This window comes from Oculina patagonica, chromosome 5 (assembly GCF_052425735.1).
Source record: "Oculina patagonica isolate OP01 chromosome 5, crgOcupat, whole genome shotgun sequence".
In the NCBI taxonomy this organism is placed as follows: Eukaryota; Metazoa; Cnidaria; class Anthozoa; order Scleractinia; family Oculinidae; genus Oculina; species Oculina patagonica.
In genome coordinates, this window is record NC_135762.1 from 3,979,988 (window position 1) to 4,005,900 (window position 25,913).

Sequence of the window (25,913 nt, forward strand, 5' to 3'; positions counted from 1 at the left end):
AAGGGAGCGCGGAAGAGAAAGTTCTTTAACTGGGCTTATTTGGCCTTGGAGGGTGGAGATAAGAGAACGAGGCCAGGGTAGGAAGCTTCCTTCCTCTCTCCCTCCGCATGGGCTCCTGCCCTCCGTCATTCTTCATTCAACCTTACTCCTTCTCCCTAGGACGCTTGTCCTCTATCCCCAATCCTCTAACGAGTTGGTTGAATTCTTGACCATTTTGCTTGCCAAAGAAGTGTTAGATTCTTAACAAACGTCGACCTTTGTGATAACCGACAACCGATTTTCTACGGTCGTTATGTTCAAAGGTTTGTTGTCTGCCTCCGAACTTAAAGTGAAAATGCCGTACTAATCAGACTAATTCCTAAAAAACGTGCTTTTATGCTGTAGAGAATGTAAATTATAACGGTATTCAGTTACCTTCATCCCTTGACATTTCAGGAGGAAAGTGGATTGTGTATTTGTTATCCTTTGCGTATCGTAATTTCCCCCTGGTTTATTGACAAAAGTAGCTAAAAGTACTGTGAATTTCATCTCCTTATAAAATGTCAATTGCCTGTATTTATATATAAAGCGTACGTAGAGATAGTTCCTCTAAATACAGCTTAAAATGTAGCTTATAAATTAGGGTGAAAGTTAAAATTTTGTAAAAAAAAAAAAGATTTTTGTCAAAATCCATTAACAGCCTTGGAAATACAACAAAAACTTCCTTCTTACGAATAATGACTTAGCTTTTGGTTTTATGAGGTTTTCTTTTCGGGACGAGTTGTTAAAAATGTCGTAAATCAGGCTTTAGGTATATAAAAGGGTATGGCTTTCATAAGTTTATGTATATGAAAGGGTATGGAAATCTGTTATTTAAGTATTTAAAAGGGCCTTTAATTGAAATACTTCGAACAGACGCAATTTATCGCTGCATTGTTAAGCGCTACATGAAAATGTCAAGAAAACGTCCTGTTCTAAGTCTGTGCCATACCTTTTAGGTATATGAAAGGGTTACCTTTTTTCAGTAAAAGGTATAAGGGAGAAGTACAATTTCTGTCAAAATAGTATATAAAAGGGTAAGGGGTTAGAATTCGGGGCGGAGCCTCCCCGTATAAAACTTTTTGAGTACCCCCCCCCCCTCCTTCCCCGGGGAGAGCTGTAACTAGACCATTATGGAACTGGCAGTGTGAAAAAGTTGCTGATTAGTGATTCACATAAACATAACTAAAAAGCTATGTCAATGTGAATCACTTATCAGGACTTTTCTTCTGAGATAGTTTGAGGAAATTCATTTTTGGCGTCCAAAACACTTTAGGCGAAATTTATAGACGGTCGCTGTTAAGGTTTTTTCCAAACGCCAAACTAACGGCATTGAAAAACCCTACGGCCACGTCAGTCCTGATTAGAAATGCAAAGCGTTGCCTTTCCGCGTCAATGATTTTTAGCAATGTTCATAACACTTCGTTCGATTATTTAATATTTCAGGCCGCTACTACATATCATCGAGATCGAGAAAAAGAAACACTGAAAGCTAGCTAGCCGTGCTTGTCGACTTGGACTATCGAAGAAACAACGTCTTCCGGTATAAAACCTAACCACTACATCAAACAAGTTACGTGTCAATAAGAAACAAAACAAAACGAAACAAGAAATTTTAAACATGTTTTTTATTTGTTGAAATAATTTTAATTCGCCCGATTTTTATCATATCCAAGGAAGACATTGCACAGAGGCAACCATTCTTTTAAGACAAGGCAATCTTTTCATTTCAAGGTATGACTGATTTATCAGTACTTTATAGGGCAGGTTTATGGTTCGCTGTTATCTGGAAATCGAAACTTTTCGGACACAACGAACGTTTTCAATCGCACAGCGCGGGAACATATATATACACGGTACACTTCTTCCACGTTGAGTAAACTGAAGCAAACACACCATTAGTCGAAGACGGGTTATTTCTGCTTATTTCACGGTTTTCGGCATTATATCGATCGAAAATCGCTGCATAATAGTCACTGCTTTTTCAGTTTTCCCATAAATTCAGCAAGTTCACAAGACGAAAAGTTTTGAAGTATCCAGCTCCAATCTACAAAGGCCAGTACCGACAATTTCGTGTGCTACAAACTCTGGCCATATCCAAAAAAATAGTTATATCAATTTCGAAGGAAGGCAATCTTTAATAGTTTGCGTTTTGTTGAAAATTTAAATTTTTATGCATTCGAAATAATCTGAGATTTAAACTGAAGGAAAATGCGAAAAAATCCGAAAGAACTCATATGGTTGCCCAACTATTATTCCGCAAGCAGTCCGCATCTTCGTATATATAGGCCTTAGTGACAGTTTTAGTTTCTTCCGTAATCGTTCCAGGAAAAAAAAAAACATGTATGTTGTTTGAGTTTCTTAATGTCGATCGGCTAACTTAATTACGAAGAATTTTCCGGTTAAGTCAAAGTCATTCGTTATTAATAAAATCGTTATTAGTTATTTTGCACGAGAGAAAAAATAACCGCGCAAAACCTGGAGGCGAGATGTTCGCCAACTTGTTCGTCCCCAGTGCCTAGCAATACCCCCCGGAAGCTAAATTTATTTTCTTGTTTAAGCAGCATGATGCGTATGATTGGCGTGGGAAGCTTTCTGTTGATGGCGTTACTCGCTCCTGTCACGCAAGGTGTTGGCACTTTCGACACTGGCAAGGGAAAAATGTACACGCTCAAGGTGGTACAAGATGTGGCCCTGGAACGTTCAACTTGGAACATGAATTGGTTGGAGTACCTCTTGGTATCCCAACACCCGCAGTTTCCCAACAAGCGTTCCCTGGTGCAGTTTGAGAATCTTCCCAGTTCCTGCCCGTCATCCAAGATACTATCTGCCAAGATGTACTTGTACTATGTCTACGCTCACAAGGCTAGCTGGCATTCCATCACCCAGACTCCTTACATCCCTCGCTACATGCAGGCACACTTGGTGAAAAAATCCTGGGTGGAGTCTCAAGCCACCAGCAGCAAGCGCTCTTCCAGTGCGAACTGGTCCACTCAATGGCTGGGTCTGGATGGCACCGACGCCGAGGCAATCCCTCAGGATTGGAATCCGGTTACAATCTTTCCCGCGCGCCCCCGCGGCTTTGTGGAGTTCGACATCACACGGGCAGCCAAAGCCTGGCGCAGCGGCGCACCTAACTACGGCCTGATAATTCGTGCAGTCAACGAGCTGGAGCCGGGAAGAGGCATTCGCTTTGCCAGCAACGCGCATAAAGATAAAAATTTGCATGCTTTTGCTCGAGTGCTGTGTGCACTGTGAAGCCGTGAACAAGCATTTCATTCCCCATCAAGCCAATGTGAAGAGTACTAGTAGAATGGATAACACACGTGGGGATGATTTGTATCTGCTTTTGAGCATTACAAATAAAATAACATAAAAGTGTACTGAGAAATGCGTGTTTTGTTTCTTGAGAAGCGCCTAGTGCTGATTCTAAAGAAAAAAGAAAGAAAAAAGCTGGACGTGACAGTCGTGTCGGGCTGATGTTGGATAATTTAGTTCGCGTTTGCATTTGAGACGAGAGAACGGCGCAAGAGCTTTCTTCCCCTCCCCCTTTCCTCGTTCTTTATGATATTTAACCTCACTCCTCCTCCCCAGGACACTTGTTCCTCTTTCCCCATTGTTCCCCAGTATTTCTTTCAATACCCTGGATGAGATGCTGGTGCATTTCTGGTACTCCCCACCCACTAGGCATAAATAGATTGTGCTCGGCAACTTTTGAGCAACTTTTAGCGTTTTGAGCAACTTTTTGTAGTACCAGCAACCTAGGGCAACTTTTGCCTTCCTTGGCAACTTTTGAGCAACAAATTGATATAAAACCGATCCAAACCATAAAAGGTCGTTTCATTTTGAAGGATTTTTATCTTTTTTATCTTTTTTATCTATTTTATCTATATTTTATTTTTTATTATTTTTGTTTTTGTTTTTATCCATCATTGAAGTTAAGTTGAGTTTAAAAGCGTATATTGATTACAACGAAGTATTTACATTTCTCATGTAACAATGGCTTTTTGGCCTCTCTTAATGATTGTAAGAATATTTAATGAAAATCTTTAAATGACAACAAACAAACAAACACGTTGTGAGTATTTATCTAAAACAAAACGACTCTAGAGCGAGCAACTTTTCTAAATTTTGGTGGCAACTTTTTGATATTTGAGCAACTTTAGAGCAACTTTTGGGTAAATTTTGAAGCAACTTTTCCTGAATTTACTAGCACAATCTATTCATGCCTACCACCCACCCCCAGACATTCTGCAATTTTCCCTAACAGTTCATCATGCTCTAGAGGCACTTCGAGAGTAATCACTACAGTGACGATCCCAATTTCTTGAAGCTCCCTCCCCCCCCCCCCACCTTGGTTGCGCTGGACGAGGGCAACCCAGGCTCTGAGAACTAGAACCGCGTTTCGTGCAGGAATACTCGCGACTCACGTGACACTGATCATGCAACTCACGCGAGAACCCACGCAATTTCGCGTGTATTCGCGTGGCTTTTATAACGTCGAAGATGGCGCAATTTGTTCTAAAAGTAGCAAAATTGACAGATATCATAGGTCTGCGTAGATCCCTTCTCGAATCCCGCGCTTATAGTCTCCGTCCCCGATTTTGACTTTTGACGCTAGCCATTCTTAAAGTAGATCAATTTTGTTGACTATTTTATAAGGAGGGTAGATATTGACCATTGTAGGTTTGGCTTCTTCCCAACATTGTTTGCCAGAAAAGCTAAACAAGTGTGGTTTTCGATTTTAATAACAAAAAAAAAGCACTGGAAAACGTGCCGAAGCGATAACCGTGCATAATATTGTTTACTTTTACATGTAAACATTCACCAAAATCGTGCTGTTTGTTTCTTCGCTTGGTTCCGTTGCTCACGATAGGTCAGGCTGGATTCTGACAGTTTGCGTTTGGACTTGTTGACAAAAGCTATTTATAATGCTGAAAAAATTATATACAGATCGATTGACAGTTCTGGACAAATTTAAATTATATGCGCCATGAAATATGGCCAGTATTTTTTTCAATACAGTTGTTTCTAGAAAAGTAGCAAAGAAATCTCGTGTCACCTCGCATGTCGGACTGACTGCTTAATAACAGATCATAACATTTCTGTTGTTTAATATTGAAATTATAACTGTTTTGTTTTTATTAATCGCACAAAACAACCGAAGGAAATATATTTTCGTCCAGTTCTATCGGAGACTATGGATGTATCGGATAATCATAAAAATATACACGGTCGAGTTCTGAAAATACTGACCTGCGTTGCAAGAGCATCGCAATATTTTTTTATGGTATTAAAATGCTGCAAAGAAAATGATTTCGAAATAAGGAAGTTGTAGTTTACAAATTGCACGTGTTTTGTCTTCGTGACTGTGATTAAAATAAACAAACTTTCTTTGTTCGCTTTTACAAGCATTAAATTCTCTTCAATCGCTCCGGAAAACAGCTGTATAGTTGACTTTTTACGCAAGTCGGAGTTTTCTTTGAAGATCTTTAAATTCCTATTGCAATGCCGACAGCTGGATGTGGAGGAAAAAAATATGCAATGCAAAAAAAAAAAATGTTGTCAGGGCCGATTTGTTCTTTGACATGAGTTGACATCGAGCTTATAGCTTCCGTGATCGCAAATTGCGTGTGTTTCCTAATTCCATTGACCAACATCGCTTCCTGCGCACGAATTACGTCGCTCTATAAAGGACCGCTCTAAGTGTTTAGTAGCGCGGCCCTTGTCTTAGGTTGAAGAGCAGAGCTAAGCTAAGAAATGAAAATTAAAACCCCAGGAGATCTGAATGGATCAATAAAAACTTTCCACGTACCTATTTCGATGAGTTACCAAAGCTGTGAATTATTTATGCTAATGTATTACAAAGCTGTCACGTGACTCGACGAGCACCTGTACTCAAATCCCATGAGGCCAATTTGCGCAAGTTTGGTTTGTGTATGAGAATTCCACGAAAAGTTAGGACTTCGAACCGCAGGCATGGCCGCTGCACTTGGAGTTATTTTATTTGCTTACATTTTCCTAGTCTTTCTAGTTACACATAGTATGATGCAGTGCAATCCGATGTCTAGACCTGGTAAGTGGCGTTGAATTGGAAGAACAGAGGCCGTGTTGTTGTTTTGTAATCCCCGTTTGTTCTCGTCGGTCCGTCGTGGCAACGGAAGAGTTGTACAAGTTTATAACCAGTTTATATTTAAAGTTTGTGGTTTCTAAGTCTAATTCGTTCACTTTCAACATTTATAGGTGTATACCAAGGCGATATGAGCGATATGCGGTTCTCTGGGAGCCACGTACAGGTAAGATTTCGCTGTCAAAAGTGAAAGGTGTGTGTTGCGTTAGGCCGGTGCACTTTGTTGTGTTTAGGGAAAGAACTGCGAGAGAACTCGGAAAGATGGTGTTATAATTCTCACCAAAGACCAATCACAAATACCTCCACTCGGCCGGAAGCCAAGATAACTCATTGCGAGCTATCTGCGTGGAGTTTTTGCCGGTTAATGAAGATAAACTGCAGCTTTCTCGAAGCTGTTTGATGATGGTGCACTCATGTTTGAAGTCTGTCAAATTTCAGTTGTGGTCATTGTTTGATATATAACTCGTTGTTTTTTTGTGATCTTCACAGAATGATGGCTCACATCACAACAGAAGGTAGGAAGAACAACTTAGATATGCTCTGTACTTTATAAAATATATCTTCGCCGCGATTCGTGTTTCGAAAAGGGTGGATATAGTTGAGTTGAACCAACACCCCCATATACTGTCCAAACTTCGTCAATTTCGCCCACGTAACACGAGGCTGTTTTGCTCGAGTTATTTTAGGATCAGTTTGCTTATTGTTCAAGTGTTTAACTAAGAAGTGAGCATGTTTACTAGCTCTATTAGAACTGCGTTCGTTTATTTTATCTGCTGCAATTTGCCTGCACCAGTATGGCTTCAATTCGGGCAGTTGTTGTGGCAGGTTCTTTATCGGCCGTGACAATATTTTATCACGGCCATTAGCAATCGTATATTTACAATGTCATTGCGGTATAATTCTGTACTCAGTTTCAATAATCTGTTTGAATAGTGATAAATTTAATACAGACTACATCATAAAATTAGGCAATATTTGTGCCTGGATTTTCTTTAAATACGAGATTTAAAACGACTTAATTTCCGTTTGAAGGGGTGGTGGTTCAGTATTTTGATATTATATCGGTCATGCTGTCCACAAATTTTGTACAGTTTTACTTGAATTTCTTTCTTATTATAAATTTACGTAATACTATTCCCCAATATAAATTACACAGGAGTTAATCTAGATGTTTTGGAGTGACTTGAATCGAACAGTAATCGACAGAAATAGGCGAAAATCTTTCCAGTTCTTTGAGGTCAAATCCTAATTTATCCCAAGTTCGCGAACAATGCTCGGAAGTTTGTAAAAAATCTCCGCGATTGTCTGCGAGCTGTTTGAACTGCCAAACACTCGAATAATCTTCTAAGATATATTACGTTTCCTCGATCTTCAAATTTGCCAAGCAGTGTTAATTTGAACCCATGGGGTACCATCGGGTGGCGAAGATATATAATACTAAATACAGTTATTGTGTTGACTGGAATATTAATCTATATTACTTGATTCTTAATTTCAGAGAACAGCCCAATATTAGGCATATTCGCTTTGAACCATCTTATTTAGATTTCCACGAACAGTAAGTTTTAGATTTGATATTTCTTAGTCTTGTGTTTATGTTTTCATAAATATTACAAATGTACAATGGTCCTCTGTTGAATGTGTCATTCACTTTACAATTGTGACGTGTGACAAATTTGACAGTTCACATCTTCTGAACCATGTTGTGGAATATTTAATGTCCTTTCCAACTAAATTATTGTAATTTGAACTATGGTTCTTTGAACAATTTCAATTTTTTTTTAAAAATATGAAAGTTTGTATAAAATAATCCATTTGATTTAAGTCTGGTATTCTAGTGTTTGGTTGTGTTATCTAATCCTTTGGACATATTAACTGAAGCCATTACATTAAAATGATTCTTTTCCATCACTGGACCACTTAGTTACATGTGAAATGGAGAAAGTAATTCGAAGATGATGTTCAATTTTTTGTGATGTTTAACCTGCACTAGCGGAGTCTTCTTTTCCATTGATTTTGAGACGAAAAGAAAATGAGACTCTGCTCTGACTCGTAACTTTCATGCCGATTCGAATTATCTGCTGAACAGAAACTGAGCCCGCAGCGACAAAGCACATGTTGTCTTTACCGCAGACAACTTTTGAGCCCCTGGGGGGTCACATGTGTCATACGATAGATGACTGCCTGTAAAAAAGTCATTTGGTCTTAGCTTTAGAGCTTTTTTAGCGCACAGTAATTCCTCATTGTGGTCCAGGAGGAAATGGTATTGTTTTTAGTATGGTAATATCTTTACAAAACAAGAATCAAAACCAGTAATGAAACAAACCAAGCCATATTTTAAACACTGTTGAAAGTGGCCATAGATTGTTTTTTCATGCAAGTTCTTGATTTTCCTTAAATTTGTCATCCCACAGACGAGTAAGAAAAATTCACCTCTGATTGTTATTGCGATGAGAGGGCTAACACAAATGTACTGTATAATTACGGGTAACTTAGCCATTTCTCCATGGTAAACGGTGCTTGATTGTATTTTTGTATGGGTGTGAGCAGGGCTACTGGTAATATTAATACCTATCTATGCACCGAAAACAGGGTATGAATGTATATTGAGGTCTCATTTTCCTGTTACCCTGTAAATTTGGCCAGATTTTTTCCAGATGTTTTCAAAAATATATTATGGTGGTTTGCTAGTGCGCAGGTCAAAGGGCTGCACTATATAACATCAGACTACAACTGTGTCTTATTGATTTATTATCTCACCGTAGTGGAAATCATGATTATGGTTAATGGCTTGTAATAATTTCATTTCAGATCTGTGGGTATGCCAAGCATACGAACAGTGTCAGTTATAAACCCACATACAGAGCAGAATCTACAACTGCAATCTATATCTGGTAGCACTGCACATTTTCATGCTTCCTTTTTTCAATCAAAAGTAAGTTCTTAATTGGCCTTCAGACAAACTAATACCGGTATGTTCACTTTTATAAAAGGTGTCAGTAACGAAACACTGCTTACAGGTAGTTTTAGTACCCACTAACGACATAAAGATCGTAAGCATAATAAAAAATATTGGTTCTCATGTTCTAGTGGGTATGGTTTCCTTAGCAACAATTACGTATTGTAGTCAAAGACTTATATTATATTCATAAGAAAATGATGAATCATCAACAAACTCTTAGCAACCTGACAAAATTGCTGTTGGGTAACCTGCGATGGACTAGCATCCCATCCATAGATAATAAAATTGTAATAATACTACTAGGTTATTTGTTGTATTGAATTTGAGAAGAGCTCCAGCTAACATGTATGCATTGTCCACTTGGCCATGAGGCCTTCAAGTGGAGTGAACCTTTCCCTTGAGTGAGGAACTGCAAAACTGTCAAATTTACATGCTACTTTGCAGCTTCCAGGAATTTTTGGGACACTGGTTGTTTATATTCCAGCCCACATGGTGGTTGCTGGTTGTTTGTTTGTCTGAGGTGCAAAGTACTGAAATTTAAAAAAAAAACTGAAATCACTTTATTTTTTATGAAATTTTACAACCTTTATTTGAATGTTAAACAGCGTTTAGTTCTGATTGCTTTGACATTTGCAAAGTTTCTCATGCAATGTGGAAACAGCTCTAATTTTCAGATCTTTGCAGTAAACAAATAATGTTTTTCCATATATTTTGTGTATTATACTGGTCAACAACAAACAATAGCTGGTAACAACACTTTATGGAAAGGAAACACAAACAGCATCTAGTAAATTATTCAGTTGTTGTGGTGGTATTTGCTTATAACAGATTTTTTTTTTTTGCATTTTGTTTGCAGGTAGTTCAAGCTTTAGGAAATACAACATTTGAAATAGTGTTTTTAGCAAGACTAGTTGGAAATGTAGAAAATACGTTATTTATTCACACCTCCAAAGGAGTTTATCCCTATCAGGTATGATGCATGGCCAGGAAATCAGATATTGAATAATAATTTATTAGCTCTAAACGTGCATGTCAAATGTAAGGCCTTTTCTTCACTTTATGCATGTACTGTTACAGTGGGCAATGTTTTTGTTGGAACTAAAATGTCTTGCCATGTTGTTGTTGTTGTAATATAGCTTAAGTTGTACAAGATGTTGGTTACTTGCTATACAGCAAAAGCAACTTCTCCACAAATTGTGTTGTTCAAGAAAATATCCATACCCCTCCCATGGAAGGTTTTTTGGTTTGAATCCTCCCACCCCTCTGGAAATTCCAGTTAAGCCCCATACTTTGCTTTGAAAATCTTGGCTTTCGAGCCCCCCCCCCCCCCCCCACCCCTCGGAATTTCCAATGACCTTCTGTGGGGTGGGTATGAATATTGTGTGGAACTGCACATTTCAGATAGTGTTCTGCCCATAACGCTAAATATATGCAGATTCACAGCTTTTGTAGCAACCCTCCAAGTTGGCTATTTTTTTCGTTAGTGGCCATTTGGCCACTAACTGTTCAAGTTTGGTCGCCAGTGAAAAATTTTAGTCGCTAAATTGAGCTCACGCTTTCAATCCTTCTTCTCAATTTTAGTCGCCAGGCTGGCGACTTAACATTAAAATTTAGACCATATTCGCCAGCTCGCGCAAAATTTTAGTCGCCATGGCGACTAAATAATGAGATTCTTAACTTGGAGGGTTGTGTAGTTGTAAGCTATCTTGAGTTTGTTTTATTCGTTTGATTTTTTTGTGTCCTTTATCCAACTTTTATCTGTTTTCTATCATTTCAGGTTTTTGGAGTGGGGCTTCCAAATCCATACAGATTGCGTCCTTTTTTAGGAGCAAGAGTGCCCCTAAACTTTAGTTTTTCTACAGTAATAAATATGCATAATCCCTATGACTCACCTCTACAAGTAAGTAGTTTTGTGGCTGCAGTCTCGATATTGTTAGTTTGGGACCCAGGGGGTACTCAGATTTTAAATGACAAAAGGTGTGAATTAAGCCATGCATGTAATTTAATACCTCCCAAATCCCCAAGAGCCAAAACTAGATCCAATTGAAAGATTTTTATCCCCATAATCCACAACTGCCAGTAACCCCACTTCCCAAAAAATCATGTGTTTGAATTTTTTTTAAAAAAATATATATTTTATGTTGTGGTTCAATTTTATCCTTGGTTCAAATTTTATTTTCCTTTGTTTTAAACTCATTATCATACTATACCCAAGAACAAAGGAAAATAAAATGTGAATCAAGGACAGCATTGAACCACAACACATACATTCATACAGAGCTGCAAATAACAGTTGGCCATCAGACATTGGCTGACCAAAATTTGCTAATGTCTGACAAAATCCCAAGTGTGGTCAAACATGATGTCTGGACAATTTTTTGGTTGTAAATCATTTTACAGCAACAATGAATAAAATCTGTCCGACCACAATTTTTGTCTGACCAAGATGGTGTCTTTGTAGGACATCTGTCCTTTCAAGTGAAAAAAAAAAATATATTTGCAGCCCTATCATATGTAGGTCTGGTTTTGTGTTTGTATCTCTAACCGAAAAAATGATTTTGAAACAAACATAAATGATAAAAGTGTTAATGTTTAACTTGAGACCAAAAATACTTTGTAGATTGTGCGTTACCTAAATAAATTAAAAAGAAAGCATCACCCCTTCCCCCCCCCCCCCCCAAAAAAAAAAAAAAGTACTTGGCATTATTTTAGATTGTTTACATGTTTGCAGATGACTTAAAGAACTGGACAATGACTTTCTTTTATATTACTGGTTGTAATATCTTTCGGGACTGGCTGGACTGGTTTTGTTCAATTCCAATGTGATGTGATTTCCTTATCTTTGTTACTGCAGGTAATAGAAATGTATTCAAGTGGAGGTGATTTGCATTTAGAACTTCCTTCTGGCTTGGAGGAAGCACCACAGAAACACTGGGTTTGTGATAAATCCTTCATTTCTTGGAATCATCGAGATGTTTACTACATGTACCAATCTAGTTGACAATTCCCTCATGGTCCGAACACTTACCCTTTTATAAACCAATGTTGCCAGAAAACTTAATCCTTTCATTATACTTTTGAAAGAACACACTACCCCTTTGTATACTTACATAAGGGATAGTGCTTCTCTTTTTTTTTTCAATTTTTCACTTGAATAACCCCTTAAAATACTAAGATGGATCTACCATTCAGTGGGTCTCTGAGATATTAGGCCCTTTCAAATACCTAAATGACAGTTTTCCTTACCTAGGCCTTTTCCCCGGGGGGGGGGCACCCGGTACATTTTTGGGTGGGGGTGTGCCGCTGGGAATTTGAAGCCCTTACCCTATACCAGACCATGTTCAGCTGATTTTTGCAACCCTATACTAGACTAGACACTGAAAATCCCTACCCTTTCCCAGACTTGCATTTTGTTAGAACTGTATCATTATCAGTGTTTTAATGGAAAACCATCTGTGAACAACGATGCCGCGATGATTTTATTTACGTTTAGGAAAGCCTCTTTCTCTTCCGAGTTTATGGACTATATTCGTCATACCGTCGATCGGTTTCCCGGCAAATGCTACCCTTTTCTAGACCAAAACTCTCTGATTTCTATACCCTATCCCAGACTAAACTGCTTGAAAACCATACCCTTCACAGCGGCACACACCTATATAGCTCATGTATGGGAGTGCCCCCCCCCCCCCCCCCCGGGGCCTTTTCTGTACTCAAACTCGTGAAATATCTATCCTTTTCAAGCAGATCCTCCCAGTACAGATGACTATAGGGAGTACCTCCTCTCTCCCCACTCATTGAGTTGTTCTTAGACAAGACATCTCACTTCCACACACTGCTACTATTTATCTGCATGTATAAATGCAGGGATGTCACTAAGGGCTGGGTGCTGGCTAATTTCACCAGCTGAAAGAGAACTTGAAGCTGGCGGAAATTTCACATGAATACAAAGACATATAGGTAGACTTCTAGAGCTGCCAAGGCCAGAAAAGCCAGCTGGGCTTGTTGGTAAGCCGGCTTAGTGTTTTCCTAGCTACATCCCTGTAAATGAGGGCTGGCAGATTGTTGTTGGGGGGAGGGAGGGGGGGGGGGGAACCTGTCAAAATGCCAAGGGGCAGACTGTGATGGACTAGCATCCCATCTAGGCAGAAAGCAATGTTTTTTTTGCCCACTGCAGAAACTGAAGCTGAGCAACTAAAGGTTGAAAAAATATCTTCTTACTGGGAAGCTCTTTATTTGGGATCCCTTTGTCCGGTGGCAGTTCAAACGTTGTTTTGTAGTTTTCATATTCTAAAATGAATAAATTAACTGTCTGATCTTACCCGTTTCTTGTAGGAGATTCCACCTTATGAAACTAAAGCACTCATGCGAGTTAGCTTTGTTGGAAGAGTAGCCACAAATCACACGGCATTTATTCGCATTAAAGCTAGCCAACCAGCACCTACTCAAGAGCTGCTTATTTTACCAGTTGAAGTAGAAGTCTCAACAGGTATTAAACACTTTTTGATGTATACCTAGTAGTTATGTGCGCAGAGTTAAAAACATAGGAAAAATAACAAAGAGGAAATGTTCATTATGTTGTAAGTGTGGGACAAAGAAAAAGTCTGAGTCCCTGGTGCAGGGCTGCAAATAACAGTCGGGCATCGGACATTGGCCAACCAAAATTTGCTCATGTCTGATGAAATCCCAAGTGTGGTCGGACAATTTTTTGATAATAAATCATCTATGGCAACAACCAATAAAAATCTTTTGACCACAATTTTGTTTTGTCCGACTAAGACACCATGTCTTAGTAGACCATATGTCCTTTGAAGTGAAAAAAATTACTTGCAGCCCTGCCAATGGGAATCGAACTCATGGCCTCCCAGATACCAGTTGGGCGCTCCAACCACTGAGCTACGAGAGACTAGTGGTGAGCTGGGCTTGAGTAAGAAAAGTCAAAATCTGGGAGATCAGGAAACTTCCTCTTCTTGAACCCAACAGTGGAGTAAAATAATTCCACCACAAAACTGTGTCAAGTATTTAAAAATTTTTCTTAAATTGACCAAAATAAGTGTTAAAACGCATATACTATTTCAAGCACTTTCCTTCATATCCGGGAGATTTGTTGAACCTTACAAGAGACTGAGATTTAACCTGGGAGTTTGCAAAGATGGTTCATGTGATCACAGAACAAGTCCAAATAATCGTTTGTTTCTTTATATTGACATGGTACAATGTACGTGGCCAATGCTAATTCTCTGCGTCTTTGCAATGTTTTCCCCTTCAGCACCTGGACTTTTTTCTTCCACTGACATGTTAGACTTTGGAACACTTAGAACAATGGGTAAGCCAACATTATTTTAAACCTTAGATAAGCCTGACATTTATTAAATCAATGTTGTAGCCCGCTTGGTAACATTTTGGCACTGACATTACAGTCAACTCTCTCTTAACGGACACCTTTATAAGGCCGACACCTCTGTAAGATGGACACCTGCTGTTGGTCCTGTCCCTGCCGTTTTTCAGTTATTTTACTGTAACTAAACTGCCTATAAGACGGACACCTCTCTAAGACAAACAGTTGGAGCCGGTCCCAATGTTGTCTGTGTAGGAGAGAGTTGACTGTATCGATGAAAGTGATCTCTACTTTAAAATTTAATGGGTTTAAGCCGAAAAATATTGTATTGATTAGGAAGCATTACAGAGGTTACGCAGTGTCTTCTTGGCTGTTATTTGCTCAAATTAAATTCTTATTGCTTATCAACCAATCAGAGAGCTCTGCTATGCTGCAGAATGTAAATAAAGGCTAGTAAACATTGCTGTGTTGGTGCGCACTGCTTGCATGTGTTAGTACTTATTTTTTTTTTATTTGCCTTTTTCTTCTCAGATGAACCTAAAAGTATTGGATTATATCTTCTTAATGCTGGTCATAAGCAAGTTCATATTTCGGTAATAAATTAATCTCTTTCGTTCTTTAAATTTCTACAGTAGGCAGTTAACAAGAATGATGATAATTATGATTATTGATAAATAAATTCAGGATTGCATAGAATGTAGTTGCTTTGGGAATTATGTCTTGACTTTTTAACATTGGGTTATTCCAGAAAAAATACACACCTCCCCGACGGATGGCAACTGGAAATTCTCGCAGGAGGGGGGTTATGGTCGGGAAATCCGGGGGGAGGGGGGTCTGAACCTAAAATTCTTCCTCGGGGTCACTTTTAACTTTCACCTTTTTTCTACTTAAAAGAAGAAGTTTGCATGGAAAATATTTAGTCTTCCAGTTTATGTGCACCCTATGCTTCAGTTTACCTTAGTTTTTGGCCAGGCGCCCGTCGCGACCGCGCACGCAACGCCTGGAACATTTTTACGGTACCCAGGCCACCGGAGCCCGTGCTTTGCAACATCCTCAACAAAAATGCGAGGAAGGCGATCGCGACTCGGTTACTTTTTTTATTTTGCCCGAGATTTTTTGCTGCTACGCGTATTATTTTGCGTTTATTTGCTCTTCCTTATCCATGCCTTACGATCGAATGTGAAAAAGTTTATGGAAGAAGCGTGGACATACGCAGAAAGCTTGAATGAAAGAAAGGCAAAAGATCCAGTTGACCTACAGACCCATATAGGTAAAATTGAATTTATTCGAAAAGTTTATTGATAAGCTCAAGTAATGTCACCGAACAGTGCAAAGGGACCGATCTTTAACACACGCCAATTTAGGCCGCCTTGTCGCCGACACTGAATGATAGTTTTTTTTGCGATAGGACTTTTTCATTGTTTTTCTTACATTAGATATTTTTAGACTTATTTTGTGTAGGAAGAAGTGGACGAGGAGTGTACCGGAGATCACTCAAACGTAACACGCGCGATCAAAATAATAGAAATTTGAATTGCCCGTCGCGACCCAGTTTCAATTTTAAACAAGGATTTTTGGATGAAATGTTGTGTCTTTTTATTGTCTTTGTTTTCAGTTAGGGATTTTAAAAAAATGGAAATCCGGGGGGGGGGGGAGGGAGGGGGGAGGGGGGTAGAGGGACGGGGGAGGGGGGGCTGTTTGCCCCGTGGGTGTGTGTTTTTTCTGGATACCCATTGAACCTAACAGAAGCTTTGGTGGGGTGGAGCTACTCACATCCCACGATCTCCATTTAGGCCAAATAACGGAGTGCAAAAGAAGTGTCCGTGGCGCCCGGGCTGGATGAGAGGGGCGAGGGGCGCCCAGCAAAAGCAACAGAGAGCTGCTCGTCATGGGGGCCCCACAAACCCTCGTGACCAGGTGGGGGGGGGGGCGCCGAGGGGGCGCCCCGGGGGGCGCGGGTGAGCGCTAATCGAATAAATACGGTATTAATGTTTTAACTAAATTATTTTGTTTGTATGTGCTATGTTGCAGGCAATTACTGTAGAACCACCAAACAGTGCACTCTCCATTAGTTTCACTGTAAGTAGAAATTCTCAATCTTTTTTGTAATGTTGTATTAGATATAAATTAATGAAAAACAGCATTAATGGTTTATAAGGTCAGTGCACACAAGGAGACAAAACCTAAGATATAACACAGGAATATATGTAGGGGCAATGCCCATGCAACAATCCCCTTTCACTTGATTTGGCCATTACAATAAAAAATTTGTGACTTCAGTTCAACAAGTGCAATCGAGGGGACAGGCCTCAGAGACGAATTGCAACATACTCTTTAGGTGCAGCCCTGTTACATATAAACTGATCACAGTGCGGGAGTTTTGGGGAAAATTGTGGGAAGTGTCAGTCAAAGGCTTTATTAGGGAATGATTTAATGTGTGGAAACAAAACAAACAAACAAACAAATTCTGAGTAATACTTTTTTGAGTAAATGTGAAATGTGGAAGTTTATAATTACTGAGTGTGAGTCACCACAATTTCATGTAATTTAATACTTGTTTCCTTCTTTTCATAATTAGCCCACACTTCTAAAGCCAGGATCAAAATACATCAAAATAGCAACAGCAACATATTCTGGTTAGAACAATAAAAATAATTAACAATTATTTGACAAGGTTGAGCAAAATATCCTGATTTGTCAGTGGTGAGCTGATCAATTATATTTGCCAAAACCGAAGGGTGAGGCAAATAATTTGACCTGCGAGATACTGTAAAATCACAGTATTTTGTGATAACTGAGTCCCATAATTGTTTTATCATTCAATCACCGAGTTTCTTTTTGGTCTAGATGAAATTTCAAATTTTATTGCTTTCTGGCAATTGTGGAAAATGAGCAGTAATATTTTTGAGAAGTGGACACAACTACACTGAGTGGTACAAATAAAACTGAAATCACAATAATTTATTATGCAAGGTTTTGAAAATGCTCATTGCCACCTAACTATAGAATATTCTCCTTCATACTTCACATCTGAGTGGTGTTACTAGTTTTTCTCTGCATCTAAGAATGTTGTAATTAGCCTTAATATACAGGTACATTATTACCAGGGCTGTACCTAGCAAAAGGGCGGGGCAGTTGCCCCAGCCAGGAAAACTTAAAAACTAAGAAAACTAAAGAAGAAAAAAGAAAAACTAAACAAAGAAATACCCAGTGCCCCCACTTGCCCCTGCAGACGAAAAAATCCTATGTACGGCTCTGATTACTAACATAATTTTCATTCAGTTGATTAAAATAATGTAATATTGTCTTTTTTAACAGCCTTCCATGTAAAGAGAAGCAGACAAACAAGTGGAAAAGTTATAGTTAAAACAAACAGCAAAATTTCTCCTAGACTTGAAATTCCATATCAAGTAAACATACTTCAAGGGTGAGTCAGAGGAATATTTACTGCAATATAGGTGCTGCTAGATTAGAGAGGTTCACGGCACTTACAGCGCGACGCGCCTTACCGTGGCCACCCAACAAACTTTTTTACAAGTGTCATCTTGTAATATTTTACGTTTTCGCTGCGTTTTGTTGATAAATACGATGTAACAATTATCTGTTTGACCGTATTCAACTTTGCAAGGAGGCATGTTCGCCAAACAAATAATAATATTACGAGAGCACACTTGTAAAAAAGTTTGTTGGGTGGCCACGGTAAGGCGCGTCGCGCTGTAAGTTGAACTTCGAGAATTTGTTTAATAGTTCCTTAATGAGCCACTTCTATTTTTTGCAGCATCAAATTTTCAGCATTTAAAAAATGTGAAAATTTGCTGTAACAAAAACTTCATGTGATAAGGTAATACAGCCCTTTATACCATGCCAAAGAAAATACAGCCAATCAGAATACAAGAAAGCCATTGTATATTTGATGCTATTCAACCCAACCTTCCCAACATTGGCTGCGATGTTATTCTCGACGAAATTAATTTTAGTAAGCGTATTTTCTAAATGACATGGTATAAAATAGTTACACAACACTGTCCCGTGGTATACTTTACAACTGATATGCCACTTAATTGTCACTTGTATTTTCTCGGTATTCACACGAGCCTTAAACTCCATAGTATACCAGTGACTTGAAAGGGTTGCATAATTTGATCGGGAGCAGTGGACGAAGAGCTACCCTGTGGAATTGCCACTGCAAATTCCCATTTTATTTTTATTTCTGGACTGCTAACTCTGTGCCTGTCAAGCTATGTGTAACTAAGAGCAAAAAAAATGTAATTTAATTGTCTACATTTTTACTGGACCACTACTAATACACTTTTTGTTTGGAAATTGGATTACAGGACAATAGCATATTCTGTTAGCAAGACAAGATTCTTTGTAGGAAAGCCTCCATTTGTTCCAGTGTCAAGGGAACTTCCCATCACAAATACATTTAGCTTCACAATGATAATTTATGATGCTGCCTTTCCACCTGAGGTGGAAAATGTCTTTTCTGTAAGTATTGGATTCTTCAATTCTTGTTTATTAAATAATGCAAATTATGTTGATTAATATGCATGGCATTTATAATGTATCTACATTGACAAACCCAAACACTTTTAAAGCATTATTTATTTTCAAAGTTTACGCAACATGGAGATAAATTTTGAAAACAAAAAAAAAAGAAAAATCTACAGCAGGGAAGATTTCACTCTGAATTTGCAAGCTGCATCGAACCCACTCATGCTATCTGCTCCAATAGTATGTTGTTTAGTAAAATCAACAAATAAATAGTTGCAGGGGCGGATCTAGGGGGAGGATGCAGGGGGTGTGCACCCCAACCCCCTGAGATGACCTGCGGCTTTCTAATACAACTGGTATTCTGAAAAAAAAGTCAGTTACGCCATTCCTTAGCGGTGCACCCCCTCCTAAGAAAAATCCTGACTTCGCCCCTGAGTTGTTTCCTTACCCATTCTCTTATTTTGATAGCACAAAGAAACTTTAAAGAATAACTGGATGAGAGGCTAGTACACCACATGTAGGTTATCCCCCAATATATATTCCATTTGTTCTGGAGAAAGGAAAACGGCAGTTATGTCTCTTACCCAAGATGAGACTCCTGTCCCTCGGATAATGTATAATGTTATCACCTGTGATTGATGGTCGTTTTGCTTTTGTCGACAGATTGTAAATTTTACCAAGCCAGCCATGATACCGCCTCAGAGTACAGTGACGCCTTTCTTTGTACAGTTCTTAGCTAATGGTTCAGACATGGCGTTCTCAACCATTCTTAGAGTGTACACTAATGCATCCATTTTTACGGTGCCTATTCACTGCTTTGATGGCAAACTTAAGGTTAGTATCGACCTGTTTCCTCACTATTCCTAATCTGTGTAGTATCAGAAACCCACAAGGGTTGAAATGTATAACTTCCCACACCCTCCAAGTTAAGACCATTTTAGTCGCCATGGCGATAAATTTTGGAGGGCGACTAATGGAACCAAAGCGCGCCTGGGACTAAAAGAGAAGGGAGAAAGCGGAGCTTTGCTCGCGACCAAGGCGGGCGGCCTAAGGTAAAAATAAACTTGGAGGGTTGTCCAATGATTTTTATTGTACAAAACGTAAACTTGCACATTTGTTTCAATAAGTACTATACTCAGAAAAACACAAAGAAAAATCTTAGCCAATCAAAATTGCAATATTTGGATTAAATTCACGGTGCGTGCTATGCTGTGGTATTAAATGGCGCAAATTTATTTTGTTTTTGTACAAGCTTGGTAAAATAAAGTTAAATTTGGTTAAATTCTCCTGTTTCATTGTCAGTCAGTAGTCTGGAGAACTTCACTTGGACACAATTAATGAATCTCTTTTAGTTTCTGTAAGTAATTTACAGGTTCGGGGTGGCGAGTAGATGGGAAGACTGAGGGCCCTAGCCCATCACACAACGCAACTCTTTTCCCCGCGCGTGCCACACCGACAGTCCCCAGACCCCTGACCCCACCTCTCTCCGCGCCAAGTCCCCCCCGCGCCGAACACCCACCCGAAACACAAGAAAAAAAGGAAACACGCCCCCGCCCGCTGCAGTCTGCAGTCAGTCAGTCTCCCGCAGCTGAGAGTTTGTTAGGCAAACCAAAAAAAGCCCCGGCCTGACCAGTGAACTCAAAACCGAAGCAACAGTAGCGAGGGGGCGGCGCGGCATTGTTTTTTAGTCTGAGGGAGAAAGGGCGCGATAAGCCATCACTAAGCGTAGCATGCAAAACCAAAGCAAACGTATTTACTTTCGACACTCAAGTGAAAACCGCTCTAAGGTCAAAATTCAAGTAACTTACTAGATGTCAAATAGAAAACAAAAGCTGGGAAAATTTTTTGAACTCCATTTAATGTTGTTATTTTTCGACCTTTTTTTGTTTTTAGTATGCTGTGGATGGCTTGGAGGAAGATGTAGTTGATTATGGTACAGTTGGAACAGGGGAAAATAGAACAAAACTTCTTAAAATCTTCAACAATAATCCAATAGAGGTATAATAGAAAACAATTATACATCAATTGTAATTATTTACAACTAATATGCTGAACAGCCTCAAAGCAGACATGTTAAATGAGAAATGTCTGTATATTCCACAGGTCACTATCTACAGAATAGAATGTAATCTTCAGTTTGCAAGAATTAAACTATTAGAAATCAGATCTAATAATGAAAGCAAGCAATCTAAAGGGAATAACAGCCAGTCCAGTGCTGCTGATCTGCCACTGAATGACCAGGCAGAAGATAGCAAGGTAATATTTCAACCAGTATTTGTAAGATTTGTTATTTTTACATTCTAGGAAGTTATTTTTTAATAATATTTTTGTTTGTATTACTGTTTAAACTTGTGATATTGTCCTTGACTTTCAGGTGTCTATCAAGCCTGGTTATGTAACATATTTTAGTGTGGAGGTTTCTGTTCCCAAGAGAGAGGGTCAGTACATTGGAGAAATAGAAATGGAAACAGATTATGAGGTGAGTAGAGAAGAGGTTTTACCCTTAGATGTGTAAGTGGAGAATGCCTGTAATCCAAAAAAAATTATACGGGGAGGCTCCGCCCCGAGTTCTAACCCCTTACCCTTTATATACCATTTTGACAGAAATGGTACCCCCGATACCCACTAAAAAGGTACCCCTTCAATACAATGTACGAGGCGTGGACGACTTTTCTTTTATGAGCGTTATATACAGGCTCAGCGTGTTCGAAATTTTTTAAAAGGCCCTTTTAACCTAAATACAGATTTCCACCCCAATACCACTCAGAAATCCCTACCCTGTATACCTGAAGCCTGAAAAGGATCCCCGGGCGGAGCCTCCCATAGGCCATTATAGGGAGTACCCCCCCCCCCCCTTGGGTGCCTGTCCCACTTTCAAATGAAAGTGATGGTTTTCCATTTAAGGTTGGGCAACTATTGAGAGGCCAAGTCAAGCATTTGCGTTCAAGCCCTGACCGGGGTCACTGCGTTGTGTTCTTGGGCAAGACACTTCACTCTCATAGTGCCTCTCTTCACCCAGGTGTATAAATGGGTACCGGTGAATCTTATGCTAGGGTTAACCCTGCAGTGGACTAGCATCCCATCTAGGGGGGAGTAAAAATACCCCTAGTTGCTTCGGGCCACAGAAACCGGGATAAGCTCTGGCCTGATGGGCCACTAGGCTGGTACACAGACTTTAAGTCAAGGGAGATTGAAAAGAATTTTGCTTTTATTGATTTGAATCATTATTTTGCAGACTCTTCATATTCCGCTTCACTTAAAGTCTATGGATGGAAAGATAGTTTCTTCTCCAGCATCAATAGTCTTTCAACCTGGATTTCCAGTAAGTAGACAACTTTTTATTTACTTAAAGTACAGAATACCCATGGCAAAAGCCTTTCTAGTTACAATTCCTAATTCTTGTATGTCATTTGCCTGTTAAGTTTCCTTTCAGTTAAACTTTCCTTGATCATGTAAAAACAGTTTTATTTTCTTTATCTTATAGTGTAGTCTGCTAAAATTATTGAGCATAGACTTCCTTTACAGTTAGTTTAGATTGCATTAATTTAATTAGAATAAAAATAATAGTCAATCAGCAACACAATCTACTTTTCAACCAAAACATGAAAAGTCATGATTTCAACTCCCCTTGGAGAAGGGATTTTTTTCACTAATGTACCGTATTTACTCGAATAAGCGCCGCGGCGCTATTAAATTTTTCGCGCCACAAGTGCGGCGCCATTCGAGGGCGGCAGTTATTTGAGGGCGGTGCTTATTTAAAATTTGGACACCACAAAGAATCTATCTTTTACAGTAATTGAAAATAGCGTCCTCAGTATTCGTCTGCTGAAGAGATAAGTGGCTAGCTGTCCTGGCAAAGTCGCAGCCCACAACATTTACAGAACTACGTATTGTAAGAATGTTGAAAAGAAAACATGGGGAGCGGTAAAGCAATCACTTTGAACTGCAAAACATCACTTAAGATGGAAGTAAATGTACAAGTTTGTTTAAGAATTGCTTTGTAGTGCTGTTTTCATTTGAACAGAATCCCAGAATAAGCGCCGCATCGGGACTGCGGCACTTATTTGGGGGCGGCGCTATTAACTTTTTTGTCCCAAATTCGGCGCTTATTTGAGGGTGGCGCTTATTTGGGGGCGGCGCTTATTTGAGTAAATACGGTATGTGGCCTTGAATGAATATTTTTGCATTAATATTACCTTGTTTTGCCTTTCAGGGTCAAATTGTGAATCACACTCTCACGCTGCTTAGTTCCTTCTCCAATACTTTGAAGCTTGTGTCAGTCAAGCCTTACCCTTTAAATGATCAATTTTCATTTGAGCCTGTGAGTTCTGAGATGCAATTACTTCCAAATGAGAAAGTTCAGGTTTGTGCTCTAACATGCCTAAAATGATAGATAAAATTACTGGCAATGATATTTAACTTATAGTCAAATGTTTACCATGTAATTTTAAGGGCTAAGAGCTGAAGTTCTGATTAAATGTGCTGCTTAGATGTGTACAAATTAATGAGATCTTCTGTCTCCATGAAGCAAATGTCGTGCTAACTTGCGTCTATTCTTGCTGTTGAAAGTTTTTAAAAAAGGTCCCCTTGACCTGATAGTCATGCAGTATTGTTCCACTTCATGACTAGCAGTATTAAAAAAAACAATACCAATACTTACGTTGTTATTAAAACTGTTAATATTTGCTTTCTTTTTATTTTAGGTTGGACAGATATTTTATGATCCATTAAAAGGCTGCAACAATCAATGCTATACAGGAATATATGAAAGTAAGATATGTTTAAATTAAATATACCTTATTGGTCTTCTGACACTGCAAACAAGGCTGGAAAAAAACATGAATTCCCTTGACCTTGGGACAAGCAGCTCTCAAATTGTTCTTACCCTGGGATGCAGCTGCATACTTATCTCAGCTTACTTCTACAACCCTCCAAGTTAAGACCGTTTTAGTCACCATGACGACTAAAATTTTGGAGCTGGCGACTAATTTGGAACCAAAGTCGCCAGCCTGGCGTCTCATATTGAGAAGAAGGATTGAAAGCGTGAGCTTAATTTAGCGACCAAAATTTTTCACTGGCGACCAAACTTGAGCAGTTGGTGGCCAAATGGCTAAGGAAAAATAAACTTGGAGGGCTGTTTTATATGATTTAGTCCTCAGAGAACTTTCTTGTGCTCCTGCCCATCTGGCAAGTGAGAATGGCAAGTTACCTTACCCAGCAGAAATTTCCACTTGTCCCGGACGACTGGAAGGGACTTTTTTCAATCCCTGGCTAAGTGACATCAGGAGTTCACACTCTTTTCAAGAAAAGCTAATAAGGCTATAGCCAGTCTTACATTGCTTTTTAAATATATGAGACATATTCAGTCATAGCCTGACTTTGGTGATACAGTGGAACCTTGATATAACGAAGGGCCAAGGGACTGGCAAAATTTGTTTGCTATAACGAGGTTTCGTTACATCGAGATACTTTCTCATACATGTTACTATTACTGGGGCAAAAAATGTTGTTCATTATATCAAGGACTTCGCTATCTAGAGGTTCGTTAAATCGAGGTTCCACTGTAATTTGCTTTTTTCATGTGACCTATCATAAGAAAAATGGAAAAAGCAAATAATCACCAAAGAGAAATTCCTGTGAAATTTAGTTAAAATCTCCCAACTCGTGCTATAACTAATCGCTTAGACGAGTAAGGAGAATGTGTATTTGATTGTGTTTGCAGGCGACCAGTGGTTGTCAAGTTTTTCCTTGCCTTCCAACATTGGGGAAATTGATAGTCAGTTCATAGAAAAGAATCAGAAGTTGTTCTCTTCCTTAGAACGAGCGGGAAAAAATAAGTAAGTTCTTTATAATCACGTTACAGTTTAGAGCGGTTTTCACTTGAGTGTCGAAAGTTAATTGCGTTTGCTTTGGTGTTGCATTACTACGCTTAGTGATTGGCTTAAAAATCTCGCGCCATTTTCTTTTTTTGTTGTTGTTCCCTTGTTTTACTACAAAATAATTAAATCAAATAAATCAACTTTGTTTCACGAGGGTTGCACATAACAGTCTTTCAACTGACAAACCTGTGGTCCTTGGATTCCCGATCAAATTGGAATTTTAGAAATGTGGTTTTTGTGGAGGGAGGAAAACCAGAGATCCCAGAGAAAAACCCTTGGAGCAAGGAGAAGAACCAGCAACAATCCCAACCCACATATGACGCCGGGTCTGGGAATTGAACCTGGGCCACATGAGATAATTATTTCATGTTCATCCTCAACCATTCAACTTGTGTTTATTATGTCTGTAATGGATTTTCCTTCAGGTTTTATACACTAGGCGCAAAAAAGCAGTTTCGTGTTTTTAAAATTTGTGATTATAATCCCTCTAAAGGAAATGGTTTGAACCCAGGAGTATCATTAGTTGTATAGGTGATCGTCCGGGTGAGAGTAGTTCTGAGAAGAATGTTGTTGGTGACTGACGTTTCGACAACCGGCGGAAGCACCAGAGTAAGTGAAAAGTTGTTGTCAGTCGATGATGTTATAAGTCTGGTCCGTTGAAGGATTGTCAGTTGCCGTGATGTTATTGGCTGTAGACTCGTGTAAAGTTTGTCATCATTTGTAGTTTCGATCCGTCTATTGTTAGTGTATCCCTCTGTTCCTAATGTTATTTCTTGCTCTTTGTTGCAGATTAAATATATCTTTTATAATAGATACAGACGTTGTAAAAGGGTTTCAAATCCCAGCACAGGCAAGTCTTTCATGGCCGTCATTTTCTTCAGACAAACCTGTTAAGTTTCCTCTGACGCACCTTGGGAACTTCTCCATCAAATTCTTCACACTGGAGAATCCTGCTGACGTGCCGGTCATGGCTCAGATTGTCCCGTTCTCTCTGTACCCTCAAGGTGCATGGGATCTGTTAGCTGATAGGTGAGGAATAAGTAGGTTTTGTACAACAACCAGAAATTTGTCTTGGCAAACTTAATGATGCGATAA

General features: G+C 39.1%; 2 protein-coding genes across 3 annotated transcripts in view; both read left to right on the top strand.

Annotated features, from left to right (window-relative positions):
- The first annotated feature begins 1,595 nt into the window (after positions 1-1,595).
- LOC144654849 (uncharacterized) lies at positions 1,596-3,409 on the top strand. 2 transcript variants are annotated; one of them, XM_078515069.1, is made up of 2 exons: positions 1,596-1,752; positions 2,580-3,409. In XM_078515069.1, the coding sequence occupies exon 2, from the start codon at positions 2,584-2,586 to the stop codon at positions 3,274-3,276; it is 693 nt and encodes a 230-aa protein (XP_078371195.1). In that variant the 5' UTR covers positions 1,596-1,752; positions 2,580-2,583; the 3' UTR covers positions 3,277-3,409. The 2 variants fall into 2 exon arrangements, with proteins under 2 accessions (XP_078371195.1, XP_078371194.1); XM_078515068.1 differs by having other exon boundaries at positions 1,645-1,752; positions 2,583-3,409.
- Positions 3,410-5,929: 2,520 nt separating this feature from the next.
- The window catches only part of LOC144654850 (transmembrane protein 131-like), a 29,149-nt gene continuing 9,165 nt past the window's right edge, over positions 5,930-25,913 (top strand). Inside the window, exons 1-24 of the mRNA XM_078515071.1 lie at positions 5,930-6,094; positions 6,262-6,314; positions 6,638-6,663; positions 7,647-7,706; positions 8,960-9,083; positions 9,967-10,080; positions 10,888-11,010; positions 11,965-12,045; positions 13,443-13,596; positions 14,377-14,433; positions 14,977-15,038; positions 16,477-16,524; positions 17,024-17,081; positions 17,764-17,872; positions 18,780-18,933; positions 19,603-19,773; positions 20,833-20,937; positions 21,043-21,195; positions 21,314-21,418; positions 22,175-22,261; positions 23,153-23,302; positions 23,643-23,709; positions 24,662-24,776; positions 25,608-25,847. Coding sequence (XP_078371197.1) covers positions 5,998-6,094; positions 6,262-6,314; positions 6,638-6,663; positions 7,647-7,706; positions 8,960-9,083; positions 9,967-10,080; positions 10,888-11,010; positions 11,965-12,045; positions 13,443-13,596; positions 14,377-14,433; positions 14,977-15,038; positions 16,477-16,524; positions 17,024-17,081; positions 17,764-17,872; positions 18,780-18,933; positions 19,603-19,773; positions 20,833-20,937; positions 21,043-21,195; positions 21,314-21,418; positions 22,175-22,261; positions 23,153-23,302; positions 23,643-23,709; positions 24,662-24,776; positions 25,608-25,847 — 2,513 coding nt within the window. The 5' untranslated portion in view covers positions 5,930-5,997. The remainder of the gene's footprint in view (positions 6,095-6,261; positions 6,315-6,637; positions 6,664-7,646; positions 7,707-8,959; positions 9,084-9,966; positions 10,081-10,887; positions 11,011-11,964; positions 12,046-13,442; positions 13,597-14,376; positions 14,434-14,976; positions 15,039-16,476; positions 16,525-17,023; positions 17,082-17,763; positions 17,873-18,779; positions 18,934-19,602; positions 19,774-20,832; positions 20,938-21,042; positions 21,196-21,313; positions 21,419-22,174; positions 22,262-23,152; positions 23,303-23,642; positions 23,710-24,661; positions 24,777-25,607; positions 25,848-25,913) is intronic.